The sequence below is a fragment of the Ursus arctos genome, unplaced genomic scaffold (assembly GCF_023065955.2).
Source record: "Ursus arctos isolate Adak ecotype North America unplaced genomic scaffold, UrsArc2.0 scaffold_21, whole genome shotgun sequence".
In the NCBI taxonomy this organism is placed as follows: domain Eukaryota; kingdom Metazoa; phylum Chordata; class Mammalia; order Carnivora; family Ursidae; genus Ursus; species Ursus arctos.
In genome coordinates, this window is record NW_026622886.1 from 14684809 (window position 1) to 14707434 (window position 22626).

A 22626-nucleotide genomic window follows, 5' to 3' on the forward strand; every position below is an offset into this window, starting at 1 on the left:
TTCTTTGATATAATAGGTTTAAGAAAACTGAGCTCTTTTTTATATGAAAAGAATGATAAAGTAATCCTAGAATGTCAACTTAGTTCTCTGCTGGAATAAATGTCAATTTTTGTATTCCATTATCTTGCTTATAAGCAAACATTTCCTGAGTCCAGCATGATACTTGGTGTTTGGAAAAATCATATATCACGTTCTTGTGGTCCTTCATTCTAAGATCAACACATTCCCTTGGACGTAGAGGGATATGAACAACAAAACATGCAGTGTATGATGAGCAAACCACATAAAACCACCCCTTTTTCAAAGTTTATATGCAGTTATCACTCATGGTTTTCAGTCATTCAAAGAAATAGATTTTTTAGAATAGTTCTAAGCATTTAAAATGACAATGTTCAATTTTTTAAGTCTTTAAAAAGTCACTGAGCTGTAATATTTTTCTTTGCTATATATACAGAATGCTAAATCTGATACATAACATGTTGAAATACATAGTCCTGCATGATATCAAATAAGTTTGCTATCACCTCACATCCTGGGAATTGCAGGTAAATGTGCCATTTGTCTTTAAACCAGCATCATAGAAAAAAATTGTCTCCTGGCTTTTTTCTATGTATAGGCCTTTCAGTTTACAATGTATCTGTTAAAAAATTACAAGACTATTCTATTAGAAGTATAAATCCCAAAAGCATGCGAAATAGAGGAAGCTAAATATATAATTGGAAAGGTTTCGTAGTGGACAAAAGAAATTTCAAAACCTAGACCCTGTTCTATTCCCAGTCCAAACACTTTTCAAATTGTACACTCTTAAGATTATTTCCAGTTGCTCAGTTGTTTTTACTTATTTTTGTGGGTCACTTAGTCCCATGTCCTATTACTTTGTTTCATGTTTTCCTTACTGAGGAAATCATTTCAAAATGCCTAGTATGTATGGGTTGTATAGTCAGTGCTAATGCCTTATTTTTCTCAACTGTCTCAGTTGTTTGTTTAAAGATAAACAAAAAATAAGAGGAAGAAAACAGGGAAAAGAAAGGAGCAAGGGGAAATGGGATAAAAGGAAAGGGAGAAAAAAATAGTTTGGCTTGAACATTTCAAACAATAAGCCATATGAACAAAGATTGACCTACAGTTTATATCTGCTGTCACTCTGACATGACCAGTGAAAATTGCAAAGTTGTTTTTGCTTTTGTTTGTTTTTGTTTTCTATAATGTGTGGATTTTGGAGTCCTTTAGTAGGAAGACCTTTATATAATAGTTTCATGGCATAAAAGGTAGAAGAGAGGAATGTGTTTTGACTAATGAAGATTTTGGTTGATCTGTGCTCCAAATAAATACTCTTTTTGTTTGAAATTATTTCTGGCTCTCAGCTCCTTAGAGTGAGTAGGTATCTCTCTCTCTCTCTCTCTCTCTCTCTCTCTTTCTCTCTGTATAGTTATGTAGATAAATAGGTAAAAGGCAGAACAAAATCACTTTTACCAAGTTGTTTCTAATTGCTCTTATTATTAAATAGACTAATTAACTCTTGTTTGTCCTGATATAGGAAAGAACACTAACCATTATCAGTTTGTGGCTATTTTACCTTTTATTTTTAAAAAAATCTGAGTTGTTAATTGTTTAAAATATTATTTAGAATTTTATTTGAACTCTTCTTATATCTGTATTATTTATTTTGAATGTTAATCTGTAGCACTAACATTGATTAAACATCCTTCTGTACCTGAAATAAAGCTATAAAAACAACTCTCCATTATGAGTTGTGTATGGAGTTCTGTCCTTGGTGCATTAATATATTTATTTTCTTACATCCCCTTCCCTTCACAAACATGTGTACATTTGACTTCTATAAGACAAGTATTCACATCCATGCTGAGGGAAAATAAACATCTCCCCATCATGAATTTAATTAGTTAGGGTCTTAAGACAACTGAGACGATAAATTAGATACTTCAGTAATTGAAACAGTTTCACTTTTCCAGAACATTTAGTTTGTTCTTAACTCATGGGGTTCTGTGGATTGTGAAATTGATCATATTTTTCTCTTTGCTGCTAAGAAGTTCATTTTTAGTTCACCTGTGGCACAGAAAAGTAAATAATGTGTTTAGAGTTATTAATCTTACTACCCATTTCTCTTCTATCCTTTTCCATTGCTTACTTATTTTTTATATAATTATGCCATGAACATGTTGCCTCCTATTCTTTTTGGAACTGGGTATTATAAAATAAAATAGTTACCATGAGGGTCGGTTCTCTTAAGTGATTGCATTGGGAACTTTTTTTTAAAATCAGATATTCTGTGGGTGCTTTATTTAAATTTTAAAATTTGTTTTTGAATTCAGTGTTTATCTCTGTACACCACCTCAAATTCTTTTTTGGAGCAAGGCCAAGGCATATTTATACAAGTATAAATATAAATATATATATATATGCATAAATTATATATATATATATATCCTTTGCTATAATTCAGTTTTAAAATTGTCTTCTAATAGAGGCATTTTAATGAGGTCTTGTCTATTTACTTTTCTAATTATTTAAGGACCTAATTTTAATGAAGAAGGTGTAAAACTTCAGGCTTTTGTTACTTCTTGAGAAATGGCTTAAGAATCACTTTAAATGCCATGATTTTTTTCTTTATCACAGTTGTCAGTTATAGATGTATAGACAGGTACACACTCAGATGGATTGTATTTTAGATATGCATCATTTCAGATTTATATCATGGTGTATGTTTGCATGGTACCAAAAAATAGAAAATGTAGACAACTCAACATTACTGCAGTGGAAGGTCATGTATAAAAATTGAAGTTAGGGTTATGTATGGTATATTGTATACGTACTGTAAGTATCACTTAAGTGAAAGGTGAATATTAAAACTTTAAGATACTATTGCTTCAGCATTGTACAAATGACAATAATGTCTTAATGACAAATAATTGAGAGTGACACTTTTGAGTAGTGCTACAAGTTATAATTTTTGTGTGTTCTTTTTCCATAGGTTCAGATCATAAATCTATAATTCATTCCAAATCATCTCCTGAGATTACTCTGAGATTTGAGAGTGGGCCTGGTGCTGTAATACACTCTTTACTTGCAGAAAAAAATGGATTTCTGCAATGCCATATAGAAAACTTTAGCACTGAGTTTTTTACATCTTCTCTTACTAATATTCAACATTTTTTGGAAGATGAAACTGTTGCAACAGTGATGCCAATGAAGATACAAGTTTCTAACACAAAAATTAATTTAAAAGTATGTTTATAAGTATTTTTATATGTTCTTCATGTTGTAAATGTTCACTTTGCTTACCTGGACTTTGATTCATGTCTAAGAATATGTCATCTCTATAATATACACTCTGTTAACATATTGAAATGAATTTGTGGTCATTGTGGGGGAATGATGAAGAGATCCTTCTTAGAAATTAGAAAACATAAAAACAGAATGGGCAGTATTATCATTCTATCAATTGAAGCATATAAAGATAAATATCTAACTCATTAAAATTATTGACTGAAGTAATGTTTGTTAAGGAAATGATTAATTTTATCATTTACTTTAATAACAATATGCTGATGTTATTTCTCCTTTTTGTAGGACGACAGTCCTCGTAGTAGTACAATATCCCTTGAACCAGCTCCTGTAACTGTTCATATTGACCATCTTGTGGTGGAGAGAAATGATGATGGCTCTTTTCATATCAGAGGTATATATGAAAAACATTGTAACTGAATACTTGCTGACATTTAAAATTAAATTATTTATATGCTGACTGTTTACTCATACTTCCTGTTTATAAATAAATAAATAATATATATATATATATATATATATATATATATATATATATATATATATATATATATGTGGTAGTAGATGATTGAGGGACACTTTCAGTACTTTGCAATAAAATATCATCTATGTATGGACCTCTTACTTCAGAAATAACTCATCCACAGTTGATTTAATACCTGTTCTACAAAAGTGTTTTGAATGAAAGTGACAGAGGCTTTTATGGTCTTACATGGCTCTTGAGCTTACTTGGGTCTCTTACTTGATCTCCTTCTTTACTTTGTTTCCCACTATTCTTTTATATATAGTCAAGTAACTTGGTATACTCCCTGTAATGGAATTTTTCATGTACTTCTCCATCTCCATGTTCTTATTTGCCTTGTTATTTCTCAATAGAATTGTATGTTTCTGTCAAGATTATCTCAAGCTTCTCCTTTTCAGTCAACTGTTCTTATAACCTGATGTGACTGCTTATAATTCTTGCATACTTATTCTCCATACATTAGTTACTTATAGTATATTTCTGTGTATTTAGTTCTGCTTTAGTATCTTGATTTAAGAATTAGTATCTCCATTCTAACAAGATTTTTAAGGTCTCAAGTATAAGGGCTCTATCTTACGAGGTGGTGTGGAATAGAGGAAAGAGCTTGACTTGGTAGACAGGTATTTTAGTCTCACTTTGTTAATAGCTTCTTGAGAGTGAAATATCAGGGACTGATCTATGCATCTGTTTCATCTATCAGAACCTCATGAAATGACATGTTAAAAAAGGAACAAAGTCATAACAGTACTGCAAAAGAAAAATAAGTACCTTCAGTGGGTCAGAAATCCTTAAAGAGCACAAAAAGCAATCCAAAAAGGCAAAACCAGAAAAGTCTATAGCCATAAACCCATCTAAGAGAGAACTATTGCTAAGGTAGGAGCAATTCGTGGGGAACTCCTAATCAATGAGTCTACCCTTCTGGAGTTTGGGATCAACTAGAGCAAACAAAGAAGCCAGGCCAACAAAGATAAAAAAAGCTCACATGGAGCAAATAGTGTAGGAAGATGGATTTGCCGTATGTCTCTTTCCCCCAAATACTTTTGGTCTGAAAACTGTAGTTCTGTCTTGTAGAGAAAGCAGAATAGAAGGCATCCCTTTTGCAGGCAAGGCTTATACCAAAGTGAGGAGAGACTTAATCACACAAACACACACAATTACTTTTTCTAAGCTCATCAGTCAGGTAAGTCATACCTTCTCCCCTGTAAATAAGTGAGAAGGGGGGCCAAGAGAGTACAGGAGAATTTTCCCCTCAAAAACAGGAGAAATCTTCCCAACAGAATGCTGAAATTCGAATAGATCCCTGAGGTAATAGGGTGAACAATGTAGGCCTTTCTTTTTGGGACCCTTTCCTGTACTTCTACCAAATAGCAGACTTCAGTGAGGTTTGCATATAGACTAAAACATGGAGGGTAGATTTTACCGCTGCCAGGCCGCAGGAAGGGAATGATTGTGTTATACCCAGTTGACAAACTTGGTATCTCTCACCCCGGCAGCACAACCTCTCCCTCCTCCCACCCCATCACTGGATGTCAACTACGGCACATCGAAACAACATCCATAGTAAGAAAATGGGTTAAGCATACATCCAGGAATTCTCAAACATTTGGTTGATTGTAAACAGACAGTAGTCATGATCGTAAGCAAGAAATATACTCTAGCTAATTAAGTAGAAAAGGAGTTTTATAAAGTATTGGAATGGAATAGAATTAAGAGACCAGAAATAAACTCTTACATTTATGATTAACTGATTTTTTACAATGGTGCCAAGACAATTCAATGTGGGAAGGAATAGCCTTTTCCACAAATGGTGCTGAAACTACATGAGAGCTACATGAATGAAGCTAGACCTCTTCCTTTTATCATTCACAAAATGGACTCTTTGTACAGAAATCTTAAAGTAAACTATGTAAAACTCTTAAAACATAAGAATAAATCTTAATGACTCTGGATTAGGAAGCCTTCTCGGATACCACACCAAAAGCATAAATGACAAAAGGAAAATGTAGATGAATTGGACTCATCAGAATTTAAAACTTTTATGCCTCAAATGATACTGTCAACATGAAAAGACAGCCGACAGGATGGAAGAAATATTTATAAGTCATACATCTGGTAAAGGCTTGGTATTCAGACTATGTAAAGAACTCTTCTAACGCAAAACTGAAAAAGATAAGGAGATGGCTTTGGGCGCTCTTCATGCCTGGTCTCCTCCTCTTCCTGTGCTGGTTAGCTATGGCGTCTGTGAAGACTGAACCCCATGGCCTAGGTGGCCTGAGCCCAGGCGGCCCTGACCGTCAACATCAGCGCAGCCCAGGGGCTGCAGGACGTGCTGAGGACCAACTTGGGGCCTAATGGCACCATGAAGATGCTTGTTTCTGGTGCTGGAGACATTAAGCTTGCTAAAGATGGCAATGTGCTAATTCATGAAATGCAAATTCATCACCCAACAGCCTGCTCAGTAGCCAAAGCAGTGACAGCCCAGGATGACATAACTGGTGATGGTATCACTTCTAATGTCCTCGTCATTGGAGAGCTACTGAAACAGGCGGATCTCCACATTTCTGAAAGTCTTCATCCCAGAATAATAACAGAAGAATATGAAGCTGTAAAGGAAAAGGCACTTCAGTTTTTGGAAAGTCAAAGTAAGCAAAGAAATGGACAGGGAAACACTTAGAGACGTGGTCAGAACACCTCTGCATACTAAAGTGCACACTGAACTTGCTAATGTCTTAACAGAGGCTGTAGTGGACTCCATTTTGGCCTTTAAACAACAGGATGAATCTATTGACTTCTTCATGTTTGAGATCATGGAGGTGAAACATAAATCTGAAACTAATACAAGCTTAATCAGAGGTCTTGTTTTGGACCATGGGGTGTGGCATTCTGATACGGAAAAGAAAAAGTAGAAAATGCATACATCCTCATATCCAATGTGTCATTAAAATATGAAAAAATAAAAGTGAATTCTGGCTTTTTTTGTTTACAAGTGTGCAGAAGAGAGAAACTTGTAAAAGCGGAAAGAAATTCATTGAAGACAGTTAAAAAAAAGAACTGAAAAAGGAAGCCTGCATGTTTCAGATAAAGGATTCGTTGTTATTAATCAAAAGGGAATTGACCCCTTTTCCTTAGAAGCTCTTGCAAAAGAAAGCATAGTAGCTCTGTGTGGAGCTAAAAGGAAGAAAATGGAAAGGCTGAATCTTGCTTGCAATGGAATAGCTCTAAATTCTTTTAATGACCTAAATCCTGATTGATTGGGACATACAGGAATTGTCTATGAGTACACATTGCAGAAGAGAAATGTAACAGTCCTGGCTCTGTCACATTGTTGGTCAGAAGGCCAAATAAGCACACACTCACTCAAATCAAAGATGGAATAAGAGATGTTTTGAGGGCTGTTAAAAATGCTATTGATGATGGCTGTGTAGTTCCAGCTATTAGTGCAGGAAAGTAGCAATGGCAGAAGACTTGATTAAATATAAGCCCAGTATTAAGGGCAAGGCCCAACTTGGGGCCTTCTGCTCATTATTACCATGGTTCTTGCTCAGAACTCTCGTTTTGACCTTCAGAAACACTAAAGTTCAAACAGAACATTCAGAATCAGATCAACTTGTGGGTGTGGACTTGAACAAAGGTGAGCCACAGAAGTAGACATATGGGATAACTATTGTGTAAAGAGACAGCTTCTTCATTCCTGCACTGTGACTGCTACCAACACTCTCCTGACTGATGAGATCATGTGAGCTGGAATGTCTTCTCTAAAATGCTGAATTGAAGCTCCCTTGTGTCATCTGAATGAATCATGAAGACTCTACAGAGTGATCCTAAGAATATAGCTGTAGAATTTGTCCAAGCTTCAAGTTTTCTTTTCTTTTCTTTTTTTTTAAAGATTTTATTTATTTATTTGAGAGAGAGCACAAGCAAGGTGAGGGGCAGAGGGAGAAGCAGACTTCCCGCTGAGCAAGGAGCCTGATGCGAGGCTCTATCCTGAGACTCCAGGATCATGACCTGAGCCGAAGGCAGATGCTTAACTGACTGAGCCACCTAGGTGCCCCTCAAGTGATTTTCAAAAGTGTGTTCTTTTCCCATATGAAAAAAAGAGAGAACACTGACACTCAATTATAAAGTTCTGAAATTATAATCAAATGGTATTTTTTATATTGCACTGCAGTGTACACACATTAAGCAGACCCTTTTTACCCAACGAACAAGATGGTTTGCTTTAGCTTCAGTGATTTAAAAAATTTTAAGTACCATGTTAGATAAGCATATGTTATCTACATTGTTATTAAATGTTCCTTGAAAAACAAATGAACAAATGAACAGAAACTGAAAAAGATAAATAACCCAATTTTAAAATAGGCAAAGATTTGAACAGATATTTCTCTGATGAATATATAAAAATGGCCGGCCAAAAGCACATGAAAAGATGCTTGACATCATTAGCCATTATAGAAATGTAAATCAAAACCACAATGAGATAACACTTCAAACCCACAAAGATGACTAATCAAAAAGACAGATGATAACAAGTGGTGGGAGGATGTGCAGAAATTGGAACCCTCCTACATTGCTGGGCTTGTAAAATGGTGTGGGTGCTTGGGAAATAATTTGGCAGTAACTCAGAAAGTTAAACCATTACTTATGACCCAGCAGTTCCACTCAAGAGAAGTAAAAACAGAGGTCCACTCAAAAACTTGTACATGAATGTTGATGTTGACAAGGACAGTATTCATCATAGCCCAAAAGTGGAAACAACCCAAATATCATGCTATAAATGGACAAGGAAAATGTGGTATATCCATACAATGGATTATTATTCAGCAATAAAGAGAATAAAATACTAATACATGCTATAACATGGAAGCTTTGAAAACATTTTGGTAAATGAGGAAAGACAGTCATGAAAGACCATATATTATATGATTCCATTTACATGAAATGCACAGAAGAGGCAAATCTGTAAAGACACAAAGTAAATTAGCGGTTGCCTAGGGCTGAAAGGTGGGATAGAAAAGAATGGGAAGAAACTGCTTATATGTACGGTGGATTTTGAGGGTGGTGAAGACGTTCTGGGTGCCTGGTGGCTCGGTCGGTTAAGCATCTGCCTTCAGCTCAGGTCATGATCCCAGAGTCCTGGGATTGATCCGCCTGTTGGGCATCCTGCTCAGCAGGGAGTCTGCTTCTCCTGCCCCTCCCCCTTCTTGTTCACTCTCTCTTTCTCTCACTCTCTCAAATAAATAAATAAATAATCTTAAAAAAAAAAAAAAAGAAAATGTTCTAAAAGTGATCGTGGTGATGATGGTACCATTGGTGAGTCACACATTCTAAATGGATAAATGGGACATGTAAATTATTTTTTAACAAAGCTTTTTAAATATATTTTAGAATCACAAGAGATCTGGAGAACCAGGCTCAAGGTTTACCTTCCAGATCCATGCCCCCAAACCATAGTACAGTGTAATCTGGTGTGATGGGAAACGCTGCTGCCTGACACTGGCCACTTGATTTTACATTTTGCACTACTGTCACTATTGTTGTGTAAGTTCAGCTTTACTGCAGCTGCTGCAGCCAGCAGTGTTTGAGCTTTTTTACTTAGGAACTTGACTTTGCCTCTACTGTCACTGCTGGTATCCCCAGAAAGAGAAAGTTCTCTTCCTTTCCTTTAGTATCTGAGGGAAATCTAGAGTGAGTACAATTTGATTGTACTGGGTCACAGGCAATAATATCTGGGTCACATGCATGAAAAGGAATCTAGAAATTTTGGTAGTATTTTCCAACATTTATTGAAGGAAGCAGATTTTTTTTTTTTAATGATTTTTTATTATATTATGTTAGTCACCATACAGTACATCCCCGGTTTCCGATGTAAGGCTCGATGATTCATTAGTTGTGTATAACACCCAGTGCACCATGCAATACGTGCCCTCCTTACTACCCATCACCGGTCTATCCCATTCCCCCACCCCCCTCCCCTCTGAAGTCCTCAGTTTGTTTCTCATAGTCCATAGTCTCTCATGTTTCATTCCCCCTTCTGATTACCCCCCCCTTTCTTTATCCCTTTCTTCCCCTACTGATCATCCTAGTTCTTATGTTCCATAGATGAGAGAAATCATATGATAGTTGTCTTTCTCTGCTTGACTTATTTCACTTAGCATTATCTCCTCCAGTGCTGTCCATGTTGTAGCAAATGTTGAGAACTCGTTCTTTCTGATAGCTGAGTAATATGAAGGAAGCAGATTTTACTCCCCAAAAAACTCATAAAGTATGAAATTCTTCGAATACGGAAAGGGATTCTGATGTTGGATGGGTGAGATAAATGACAAAATGCCTACTTCAAAAATCCGTAAGAGACAAAAAAATAAATGAATAATAACAGTTGATGCTAAAGAAAAGTGGAGACTCTTAAAGATACATGATAGGATTTTGAGTTCATAAAATAAGAACAAGCTCTTATGGAAAATAACCAGTTAAAAATCTTTGAGAAAATAGCTTACCTAAAACCCACCAGATCTATCTTTAAGAGATAACCATAGTTGGACCTTTTCCCACCATCTATAACGCTAGCACTTTCAAAACTGCTTGAATTATTATAATTAATTCCTAAGTTGTGTGTCTTCTGCCTTTGTTTCCCTACATTGTTGTCAACCCAGCAACCAGAGTGCCATTTTTTAAATGTAATTTATATCAAATAACTTCTCAGCTAATGCCTCTCCACTGGCTTCCTTTCTCAAGTCAGTTAAAATTACTGAGGTCCTTCCAGGGACTTACAAAGTCCAACATGATCTTATTCTTTGCTTTTCTCTATCCTTACTTCCTGCTATCCCTTTGCACCATTTACTCCTGTCACTTTGACCTCCTGTCAGAGGCATACTCCTATTTCAGGGTGTTTTTACTTGCTACTACTTTTGCCTGTAATTCTCTTCCCTCAGATATCCCCCTGCCTCACTTCATTACTTTTTGCAAGTCTCTGATCAAATCTCCCCTTACAGAGATTTTCTTCCATCCATCCTTCTCCCATCCTCAGCAGCTCCTTTTCTCCCTAACCCTGCTTTATTCTCAGTGAATGATTAGAACCTTTTGATATACTATATTCTTTCTTTCTTATTGAGTAGAATGTGAATTACAGGAGAGCAGGAATTCATTTGTACATTGCTATCCCTATCTGCTAAAATACTGTCTTACCTAGTAGATCTTCAAAAGACATACTTGTTTAATGACTGGGTGAATAAAGACAGCTTAAAAACAATGGATACAGCTAAAGGTTGACTAGGTTGTCTAGAACAACAATGTACAGTAAAACTTCATGCTCATGGAAATGTTCCATAACCTATAATGAAGTGGCTATTGAGCACTTGAAATATGGCCAGTGCCACTAAGGAAGTAGATTTGAATTTTATTTAATTAATTTAAATCTTAATAGCCACATGTTTCCAAATGGCTGCTGTTTGGATAGCACAGATATAGAAGACTGAACAAAATATACTCTAAAGAAAGTGGGAGGAAGTAAAAACAAGCTTAAAAAATATGGTAAAAACATTGAGATAATTATTAAGAAAGACAAACAATAGGGAAAGAGTGAAAGGAAAATAGGCAAAGGAGCTCCAAGGTCCGTAGTTCTAGCAAAACATAGTTCAGTGTGCAGGAGGTATCTTGGGCCATGGGAACAGGGAAAGAAGTCTAGGGGAAAGGAATCTATAAAGATGTGGAGGTGTGTGGATAGGATAGGAGGGCATTTAGTAAGAGAAACATATCTTTTTTTATTTTTAAGATTTATTTATTTGTCAGAGCGAATATGCATGAGAGCACAAATAGGGGGAGCAGCAGGGAAAGGGAGAAGCAGGCTCCCTGCTGTGCAGGAGCCCGATGCTGGACTTGATCCTAGGATCCTGGGACCATAACCTGAGCTGAAGGCAGACACTTAACCAACTGAGCCACCCAGACATCCCAGAACATCTTTTTTTGACCTTTGGTGTTCAGGAGGCCAGATACACACACACACACACACACACACACACACACACACGAAGGATAGAGCCAGAAATTCTAGCATGTATCTAAAGAGTTCCAGAAAGAACAGAATAAAAAGACGTAGAAAACATCATCAAAGCAGTAATGAGATGTCCCAAATTTGAAGGAAGAAATAAGCCTTCAAATTGATAGAGCCAACTAAACGCAGAGCCAAGTGAGTGAAAAACAACTCTTACTTAGACATATTGGTGACATTTCATAAACTGAGGATAAAGAGAAAAGTCTTAAAATCTTCTAGAGAGAAAAAGAAAAAGGATGAAAATCATTTATTTGCATCAGACTCTCCATTGGCAACATTGGATGCTAAAAGACAATATCTTCAGAGTTCTATGGGAAAATAATTTGAACCTTAACTTTTTTTTAAAGGCAAAAATAAGGACAATTTGCTTAGTTAAAATGAAAAATTAATAAGGAACAATAATAAGTAAAGAAACCAGTAAAACTTGGAGTTAAAATATTTGTTCATGTATAGGGAAAATTGGCTTTATTGTGTAACTAAAATTCTAAATGACCTCTGTAATAGAGGTTGCAATGGGGGAAAAAGGAAGGGGAATAGGGAATAAAATAGTGCTAACTTTTTTGTCTTTTTTTTTTTTAAGTTTTTGTCCTTTTGAGGGGGAAATTACACTAGACTTTGGTAGAACAATGTGTGTTTAAGTAATATGTGCTGATATTGTATATATAACCTTAGATGACCAAAGATAATGAATAATCTTTAAACCATTAGGACTAGGGAAAAACCTGGATAAAAATATCCAGTTAATCTAACAAAAGACACAGGGTGCCTGGGCAGCATCTGCCTTCAGCTCAGGTCATGATTCCAGGGTCCTGGGATTGAGCCCCATGTTGGGCTTCCTGCTCAAAGGAGTGTCTGCCTCTCCCTCTCCCCCTGCTTGTGCTCTCTCTTGCTCACTCTCTCTGTCTCTCATAAATAAATAAATCTTAAAAAAAATATCTAACAAAAGGCAGAAAATTAAAAATGGAATAAAAAGGAAGCATGATAAGTAGATAAAATTAGAATACAGCAATGAAGTCATTGTAGTAAATATGAATGGTTTAAATTCCCTTGTTAAAAGATAGAGGCACTAAAATAGTGTTAGGGGAAAAAATTCCAGGTATGTGTGGCAAGAAGATAGTCCTTTTAAATAAACTGACAAAAACACTGAAAATAGGTGATGGAAAAAAATATATATACCAAAAGCTTAAAAAAAAGGAAATGAGTATCAGAAACATTAAATTTAAAACTAAAAGTAGAGAATGGGACAGAGAGGTATTTTTTAGATGTTTTTTTAGAGCATTTTAAGGTTTATAGCAAAACTGAGCAGAAGGTATAGAGATTTCCCATATACCTGTTGCCCCCACAGATGCATAACCTCACCCATTATAAAATGTTCCACCTGAGTGATAACTTTTGTTACAGTTGATGAACCTACACTGACACATCGTTATCGCTCAACGTCCATAGTTTACATTAGAGTCATTCTTGGTGTTATACATTCTGTCTGTAAGTTTGGACAAACATATAATGACATATATCCACCATTATAGTAACAAACAGAGTAGTTTCACTGCTCTAAAAATCCGCTGTGCTCTACCTGTTTATCCTCTCTCCCCACCCCAACCCCAATGTTATTACTGTCTCCGTAGTTTTACCTTTTCCAGGATGTCATATAGTTGGAATCATATGGTATGTAGCCTTCCTAGATTGGCTTTTTTTCATTTAGTAATATACATTAAAGATTCCTACTCTTTTTTTTTTTTTTCCCCCAAGGCTTAGTAACTGATTCCTTTTTAGAGCTGAGTGATATTCCATTGTATGTACCACGGTTTATCCATTCAACCTATGGAGGAACATTGTGGTTTCTTCCAGTTTGGGGTAGTTGTAAATAAACTACTATACACATCCATGTGCAGGTTTTTGTGTGGACCTAAGTTTTCACCTCCCTTGTGTAAATAACAAGGAAAGTGATCGCTGAGTTTTATGGTAAGAGTATGTTTCATTTTGTAAGAAAGTGGCTGTGCCATTTCATACTCTCACCAGCAGTGAATGAGAGTTCTTGTTGCTCCACCTTGTCTCTAGCATTTGTTGTCTATTCTGGATTTTGGCCATTCTAAATCATTGTTCAGTGGTAAGTTGTTTTAATTTGCATTTCCCTGATGACATGTGATGTGGAGCACCTCTTCATATGCTTATTTGCCATCTGTGTATCTCCTTGGTGAAGTGCCTGTTAAAGGTATTGGCCCCAAAGAAAGATTTCATATTGATTAGAGACCTCCCAAAACACACACCAGTCATAAACCTTGATCCATCTAACAACATAACTGAAAAATATAAAGCAAACCTGTTTGGAATCGTTCTTATTAAGATACTATAATCATTGAGAAAATTTAACATGCTTCAGAGTACATTTAAAAATACTTTAGGGGCGCCTGGGTAGCGCAGTCGTTAAGCGTCTGCCTTCGGCTCAGGGAGTGATCCCGGCATTCCGGGATCGAGTCCCATATCGGGCTCCTCCACTGGGAGCCTGCTTCTTCCTCTCCCACTCCCCTGCTGTGTTCCCTCTCTCACTGGCTATCTCTCTGTCAAATAAATAAATAAAATCTTAAAAAAAAAAAACTTTAAAAATAAGTACATAAAAATCAATTATGGAGAATTTGAATAACGTATTTAACAGCTTAAATTTTATGTATATATACATGTATATGTGCATATATCTATATGAGTATGTATTTGGATTAAAAAAACAGGAAATTTTAAATACTTATGAAACTTCTATTTAGTGAATCTCAAGGAAATATCAAAAAATTCTAAGCCATTACAGTTCATGCAGACCGTTTCTCTCCTTTCAGTGAAATAAGGTTTGTCATTAACACAGAAAAGTAGCAGAAAATAAAATATTTATGCTTGATAAATTTTAAGGCATCCTTGAAGTAGTTCAGGGGAATTATTGACAATGGAGTGAGATTAGATTCTTTTTCTTTTTTTTAAAATAATTTTTTTTATTATGTTAGTCACCATACAGTACATCCTTAGTTTTTGTTGTAGTGCTCCATGATTCATTATTTGCGTATAACACCCAGTGCTCCATGCAATATGTGCCCTCCTTAATACCCAACACCGGCCTATCCCAATCCCCCACCCCCTCCCCTCTGAAACCCTCAGTTTGTTTTCCAGAGTCCATAGTCTCTCATGGTTCATTCCCTCTTCTGTTTACCCCCTCTTCCTTCTTCCCTTCCTTCTCCTACCAATCTTCCTGCTATTTCTTATGTTCCATAAATGAGTGAAACCATATGATAATTGTCTTTCTCAGCTTGAGTTATTTCACTTAACATAATCTCCTCCACTCCCGTCCATGTTGCTGCAAATGTTGGGTAATCGTTCTTTCTGATGGCTGAGTAATATTCCATTGTATATATGGAGCACATCTTCTTAATCCAGTCATCTGTTGAGGGGCATCTCGGCTCCTTCCACAATTTGGCTATTGTGGACAATGCTGCTATGAACAAACTCAATACACAAGAAACAAATAATCAAATCAAAAAAAGGTGCAATTATCACCACAGTTTTAGAACATTTTCTTCACCCTAAAAAACCATCCTTACCAGCAGTCTGTCCCTAATCCTTCTCCAGCCCTAGGCAGCCACTAATTTACTTTTTGACTCTGTATATTGGCCTAGCCTGGACATTTCATATAAGTGAAGTCATACAGTATTACTGCCTTTTGTGACTAACTTCTTTCACTTGATATTTTCAAAGTTCATTAGTGTTGTTGCATATATTAGTACTTCATTCCTTTGTATGGCTAAATAATATATTTATTTTATGGGACATACTGCATTTTGTTTATCCATCCATTGCTTGATGGATATTTAAGTTGTTTCTACTTTTTGGCTATTATGAATTGTACTGCTGTAAATGTTTGTATAAGTTTTTGTTTCTCTTAGGTATATATCTAAGACTTATTGGGACATACAGTAACTATTTTTAATCATTTGAGGAACTGCCACACTGTTTTCCAAAGGGGCTGCACCATTTTATGTATTTACCACTAGCAGTGTTTGGGGGTTCCAACTTCACTTATTTGCCAACACTCATTATTCTATCACTTTTCGATTATAGGCATCTTGTGGGTATGAAGTGGTTTATCATTATAGTTTTGGGTTTACTTATTTATTTCATCATGATAAGTGTATTCTTTAATCCCCATCACCTATATCACCCATCCCCCCACCCACTTCTCCTCTGATAACCATCAGTTTGTTCTCTATAGTTAAGAGTCTGTGTCTTGGTTTGTTTTGTCTCTCTTTTTTTCTTTGGTCATTTGTTTCTTAAATTCCACGTATGTGTGACATCCTGTGGTATTCGTCTTTCTCTGACTGACTTATTTTGCTTAGCATTATACTGTCTAGCTCTGTCCATGTTGTTGGAAATGGCAAGATTTCATTCTTTTTTATGGCTGGTAATATTCCATTCTCTATATAGACCACGTCTTCTTTGTCCATTCATCTATCCATGGACACTTGGGCTGCTTCCATAATTTGGCTGTTGTAAATAATGTTTCAATAAACATAGGAGTGCATGTATCCCTTCGAATTAGTGCTTTTGTATTTTGGGGCGGTAAATACCCAGTACTGTGATTACTGGGTCCAAGGCTTGTTCTATTTTTAACTTTTTTGAGAAACTTCCATACTGTTATCCACATTGGCTGCACCAGTTTGCATTCCCACCAACAGTGTACAAGTGTTTCTTTTTCTCCACATCCTCCTCAACAATCACTGTTCTTGTGTGTTTGGTTTTAGCCATTCTGACAGGTATGAGATGATATGTCATTGTAGTTTTGATTTGCATTTCCCTGATAATGATGAATGATGTTGAGCATCTTTTCATGTGTCTGTTGGCCATTTGGATGTCTTCTTTGGAGAAATGTCTGTTCATGTCTTCTGCCATTTTTTAATTGGATTATTTGGATTTGGGGTGTTGAGTTGTATCAGTTCTTTATATATTTTGGATACCAACCCTTTATCAGATGTGTCATTTGCAAATATCTTCTCCCAGAGGCCCCTGGATGGCACAGTTGCTTAAGCGTCCAACTTTTGGTTTCAGCCCAGGTTGTGATCTCAGGGTCGTGAGATCAAGCCTCACGTCTGGCTCCAACCTCAGTGCAGAGTCTGCTTGAGATTCTCTCTCCCTCTGCCCCTCTTTTTTAATTTAATTTAATTTTATTATAATAATATTTTTTATTATATTATGTTAGTCACCATACTGTCCATCCCTGTCCCTCTGCCCCTCCTGTTCATGCTCTCTCTTTTTCAAATAAATAAATAAATAAATAAATAAATAAATCTCCCATTCCATAGGTTACCTTTTAGTTTTGTTGATTGTTTCCTTTGCTGTGCAGAAACTTTTTATTTTGGTGTAGTCCCAGTAGTTTATTTTTGCTTTTATTTCCCTTGCCTCAGAAAACATATCTAGAAAAATGTTTCTATGGCTGATGTCAAAGAGACTACTGAAAACTTGTAGTTTTCGGAGCATAAGTTTTATACTTTTTTTTGTTAGATTTATTTTTAAGTATTTCTAAGTTGATTGTTTATTACATGTGCTTAGAATAACAATTGAGTTTTGTATATTGACCTTGTATCCTGCAACCTTGCTGAAATCATTTGTTAGTTCCAAGATTTTTTAGTGGATTCTCTAGTTCTATGTATGTATGTATGTATGTATATATATATATATATATATATAGTCCTAGTTCTTTCTATCTATCTATCTATCTATCTATCTATCTATCTATCTATCTATCTATCTGATCATGTCATCTGTGAATAGAGATAGTTTCATTTTATCCTTTCTAATCTGGATTCCTTTTACTCTGTTTGCCTAATTGCATTGGCTAGAACCTCTAGGACAATGTTGAGTAAAAATGGTGAGAACAAATATCTTTGTCTTATTCCTGATCTTAGTGGGGAAATGTCCAGTTTCTTACCATTAAGTATGGTATTAACTGTGGGTTTTTTGTAGATGCCCTTTATCAAATTGAGTAAGTTCCTTTCTGTTCCTAGTCTGCGGAGTGTTTTTAATGGGAAAGTGTTGATTTTTTCAAAAGTTTTTTCTGCATCTACTGAAATGATCTTGTAGCTTTTATTTTATTGTATTGATGTGATGTATTACATTAATTGACCTTTGGATATTAAATCACTCTTGCATTCCTGGGATAAATTGCCCTTGGTGATGGTGTATAATTATTTATATATATTGCTGGGTTCAGTTTGCTAATACTGTATTGAGGATTTTTATGTTCATATTTATAAGCATATTGATTTTAGTTTTCTTGTGGTTTCTTTGTCTGGCTTCATATAATGAATTCAGAAATGCTCCTCCTCAATTTTTAGAAAAGTCTGTAAAGATTTGTAGTTAATTGTTATTTAAATGTTTGATATAATTCACCGTTGAAGCATCTGGGCCTGGACTTTTCTTTGTGGTTAGTTTTTTTGATTCTTGATTCATCCTCTTTACATGCTATATGTATATTTGCATTGTCCATTTCTTCTTGAGTCCATTTTGGTAGTTTGTGTTTTGGTTAATTATTCTGTTTCATTTAAGTTATCTAATTTATTGGCATACAGTTGTTCATAGTATTCCTTTTAATCGCTTTTATTTCTGTAAGATTAATAGTAACTTTACCTTTTTAATTTCTTTTTTTTTTTTTAAGATTTTATTTATTTATTTGACAGAGATAGAGACAGCCAGCGAGAGAGGGAACACAAGCAGGGGGAGTGGGAGAGGAAGAAGCAGGCTCACAGCGGAGGAGCCTGATGTGGGGCTCGATCCTGCAACGCCGGGATCACGCCCTGAGCCAAAGGCAGGCGCTTAACCGCTGTGCCACCCAGGCGCCCCTACCTTTTTAATTTCTGATTCTAACAATTTATTTTCCTTTCTTGTCAGTTTAAACTTTTGTTGATTTTGTTTATCTGTTCAATATTCAAGCTTTTGGTTTTATTGACTTTATTGTTTTTCTATTTAATAATAATGTCTTCATACTAATAGAGATATATTTTTAAAAATTAGTTTTTCACAATAGAACTTAATATTTATCATGTATTTTACAATGTTATCTGAGCATTTTATTTGATCAGATTCTCAGATGCTTAACACTGGAAATGATTTGAAAAAAAAAGTCAAAAGTGATTCAGTGCTGCTTACCAGTGAAAAGTATGATCTGAAGAAACAACACAGTGTCACTCAAGCCACTCAGACGAGTCCAGAGGTTCCTTGGCCTTCTCAGTCAGTTAACTTTCCAGAGTGCTCCTTTGATTTTACTAGGGAACAGGTAATGGGAAAGCTAATTTATTCTCATTCAGTTTTGACAATTAAAAAAAATATTAGATACTAAAAAGTTAAAATGTTATTTATTTACTTATTTAAATGATGTTTCTTGAGTACCTGTTTATGAGTGCTTGCCCAGGCACTGTGTTAGATGCTATGGAAATAGTGTTGAGCAAGACTGGAACATTCCCAGTCTTCACAGAGGTTATAGTTTAATGGAAAGTAGAGGAGTGAATGTGGGACAGTACTAGTTCCTGGAATCTAGAAAAGATTCCTGGAAGATATATTCATTTTGTTATCTTATTGTTAAGTTTGCAAAAGTATTATAATATTTCAAAACATTGGAAAAATGTTTTTAAACAACTTTAATGCATTCTAACTTTCTGTGGTACTATCAATATATTTAAAAAAATTTTTCCTCTCAGGCTCTTTTCCATAATTTTTCAAAACAATTATTATTCTAGTATATATACACTATATATTTTTTTATTTAACATGGTTTAACAGATATTTTTCCATATTGCTACATATGCTTCATATTTATTGTTAACGGCAGAGTAACATGGATGTGAATGTACTGTTATTTCTAATCCTTCCTCTTAATATTTGTTAACATGTTAACATTTGAGTTCTTTTTGTTATTATTATATCCAGCAGAATTTTAATTCTCTATGTAGAACCAAAGAATGAGTTCATTCATCTGTTCACCAGAATCTTTTGGATGTCAGCTTTGAGCTAAGAATATAAAATTGAACAATATATCATCCCTATCAAGAAACTCAAAGCCTAGTGGGAAAGTTGAGGGTGTGTAATTAAGGTCATAACATACTGTGTCAAGTGCTGTGCTGGGGATTGGAGAACTATAGGGAAATACCCAACTTGGTCTATAAAGGCAAGAATTCTTAAGCTGGGACTAAGAAGTCTGACAACTCTTTGAAATTAAATGTTTATATATTAGTATATCTATATAAATATATTTTTGGGGGGAGAAAGTTCTTAGTTTTATCATTAAATCGTCATAGATAGGGGTTAGGGAATAGTTCCAAGAGGATAATGTTCTTGAGCTGAGTCTTAATGTGGGGAAGGAGACCTATTGGCCATCTAGATGAAAATATTTAGTGAGAAATTCAGAATATGGGTCTGTAGCTCGAGACGGAGGTTCATGCTGGATCAAGTTATGTGGTAGTTAGAACCATAGGAGTAGATGAGATCATCTAAGAGAGTGACTCAATTGATAAGATGACCAATTATGGAATCTAACAACATAGTAAAATTTAAGGGTTCTTAAACAGCAGAGGAAAAGAAGTAAAGTCTGTAGGTGGAAAGAGATAAACATGAAGGAGCTGAGGCATAAAAGGCAAAAGAGAGAGGCTTAGGAAGGAAGAGCAAGGCCAGCAGTGTGTAGAAACACAGAGAGGTCCAGAGAAACTGAAATTAAACAAAATCACTATTAGATTTGGAAACTAGGAGTGAATTCTTGTTTTAAATTGCTGGGTCAAATCTATGAATATTTTAAAGTGTGCTTCTCAAAGCAATTTCAGCTTAAGTGTACTCTCACCAGTATTGGGTATTTTTACTGTCCCAAGTGTCACACCTTTAGATACTATATGAATAGTCTGTGTTTTCTGAAAATGATTAAATTATCTTATTTTCCACATTTATCATTTCAGCTCATGGAAGAGAATGAATCTCTTAAACAGGAATTGGCCAAAGCTAAAATGGCTCTTGCAGAGGCTCACTTGGAAAAAGATGCTCTTCTTCATCATATAAAGAAGATGACAGTTGAATAGCAGGAGTGGCAGTCAAAAATTGAAATTATAGCTCTGGTGTAGGGAGGTTATATTTATGTTATGTTACCAGTTAGTGGAAGACTTTCCTTTTCATGAAAAGACAATAAAATAAAATAGAATGTGATGAAGTGGTGACTGTTCCAAAGCCAGTTTAGAAAGTAGGAGGTACGGCATTACAGTCTTCTGGTGGTTTTGTGTTTGGGGGTTTAACCAAACTCGTTTAAACTGGTATGAGAGAGGGAAGTCAACACATACTGTAAAATAATCACATGCCTAATGGAAAGAAGATGTCATTTCCTAATTTTGATATCACATTATAGGCACTTTTTAAAAAGAAAAATGGAAATCTGTTGTGTTCTCACAGATTGCTGATTTTGTTTATCACTATTTGTTAATAATTTACTATTATTTACAAAGATTCAAATGCTTTTAGGGCTAATGTAATTTAAAAGGAGGCTTACATTTTAAATGTTATTAGAATTATGTACTTAAATCTATAATTATTTAATTACTGTGGAAAAGTCCAATCAAGTTAATAAATTATATTGACTGGGTTTGAAAATTCGAAAATCATCACCCTACTGATCTTATAAAGTAACTTGAGAATGTGAAAAAGAAATCATTTAAAATGATGAATAAATTGTATAAGTTAAAGGTATAGTTTTCAACTAAAAGGATCATACAAATGTAAAAATAAAAAGCACAAACTGTAAAAAAGCAAAACATTACAGTATATGGCCAACTGATTTAAAAAGCATTACTTGTACATTCCTTTGAACAGTTATTGTTAGAACTGAAAGAGTAATTTATCCTAAATTTGGCAGCATTTGTAAATATAAGAATTTTAATTAATACTATTTCTATTATTTCTTTATCCTTTCTCTGTTTAAGGAGGGGAATGTTTTCAGAGAATTTTCTTTTCATATACGTAAAATAATTTCATACCATTCTTGTAGTATCATTAGGTAGATGTTTGCACATATTGTATTTATAAAGCTAGTTTTGATTAAAGGTGTATGTGACACAAATACTATCTTCTATAATAAGAATAATTGGTAAATTTTGAATTCTATTTTCCAGGGATTGTTAAGGTTGAAACCAACACGAGAGAGAAAATCATGTGTTATGAAATAAGTTTATGAGTGCTTAAGAAACAGACATTTTTAAAGATTTAAAATATATTTCTGATAGAATTAAACTAAGTAGGGTCTATTTTAACATTAACATTCTTAAAACATAAATATATCTAAGCTATAATATGAAACAGCTCAGACTGCTCTTTCTTTAAGATACTTGAAAATTTTAAACATTATGACACTTTATGGTGCTTTGCTTGTTTGGCATGACTTATATAGCCATTCCTATATCTGAATACTTAGATGCAAATACATGTTTCATTTACATTAAGTGTTGGAGTGATTTAGAGTTCACTGAAAACAATACTGGCCTTTTTTTTTTCCTTCTGTGACATCCATTTTCATTGATATTATTTAAAAATACAGACTCTGGGGCGCCTGGGTGGCTCAGTTGGTTGAGCGTCTGCCTTCGGCGCAGGTCATGATCCCGGGGTCCTGGGATCGAGTCCCACATGGGGCTCCCTGCTCTGCAGGGAGCCTGCTTCTCCCTCTCTCTCTGCCTCTCACTCTGCCTCTCAC

The 22626-nt window shown here is 35.1% G+C and overlaps 1 protein-coding gene and 1 pseudogene across 3 annotated transcripts in view; both read left to right on the top strand.

Annotated features, from left to right (window-relative positions):
• The window catches only part of BLTP3B (bridge-like lipid transfer protein family member 3B), a 104146-nt gene extending 82147 nt beyond the window's left edge, over positions 1-21999 (top strand). For all 3 annotated transcript variants that reach the window (XM_048217782.2, XM_044384491.3, XM_026499831.4), the window contains 4 exons: positions 2993-3246; positions 3592-3700; positions 18992-19185; positions 20852-21999. In XM_048217782.2, the coding sequence (XP_048073739.1) occupies positions 2993-3246; positions 3592-3700; positions 18992-19185; positions 20852-20971 (677 nt within the window). In that variant the 3' untranslated portion in view covers positions 20972-21999. The remainder of the gene's footprint in view (positions 1-2992; positions 3247-3591; positions 3701-18991; positions 19186-20851) is intronic.
• On the top strand, positions 3873-7596 carry LOC113256106 (T-complex protein 1 subunit zeta-like; annotated as a pseudogene).
• Positions 22000-22626: the final 627 nt, after the last annotated feature.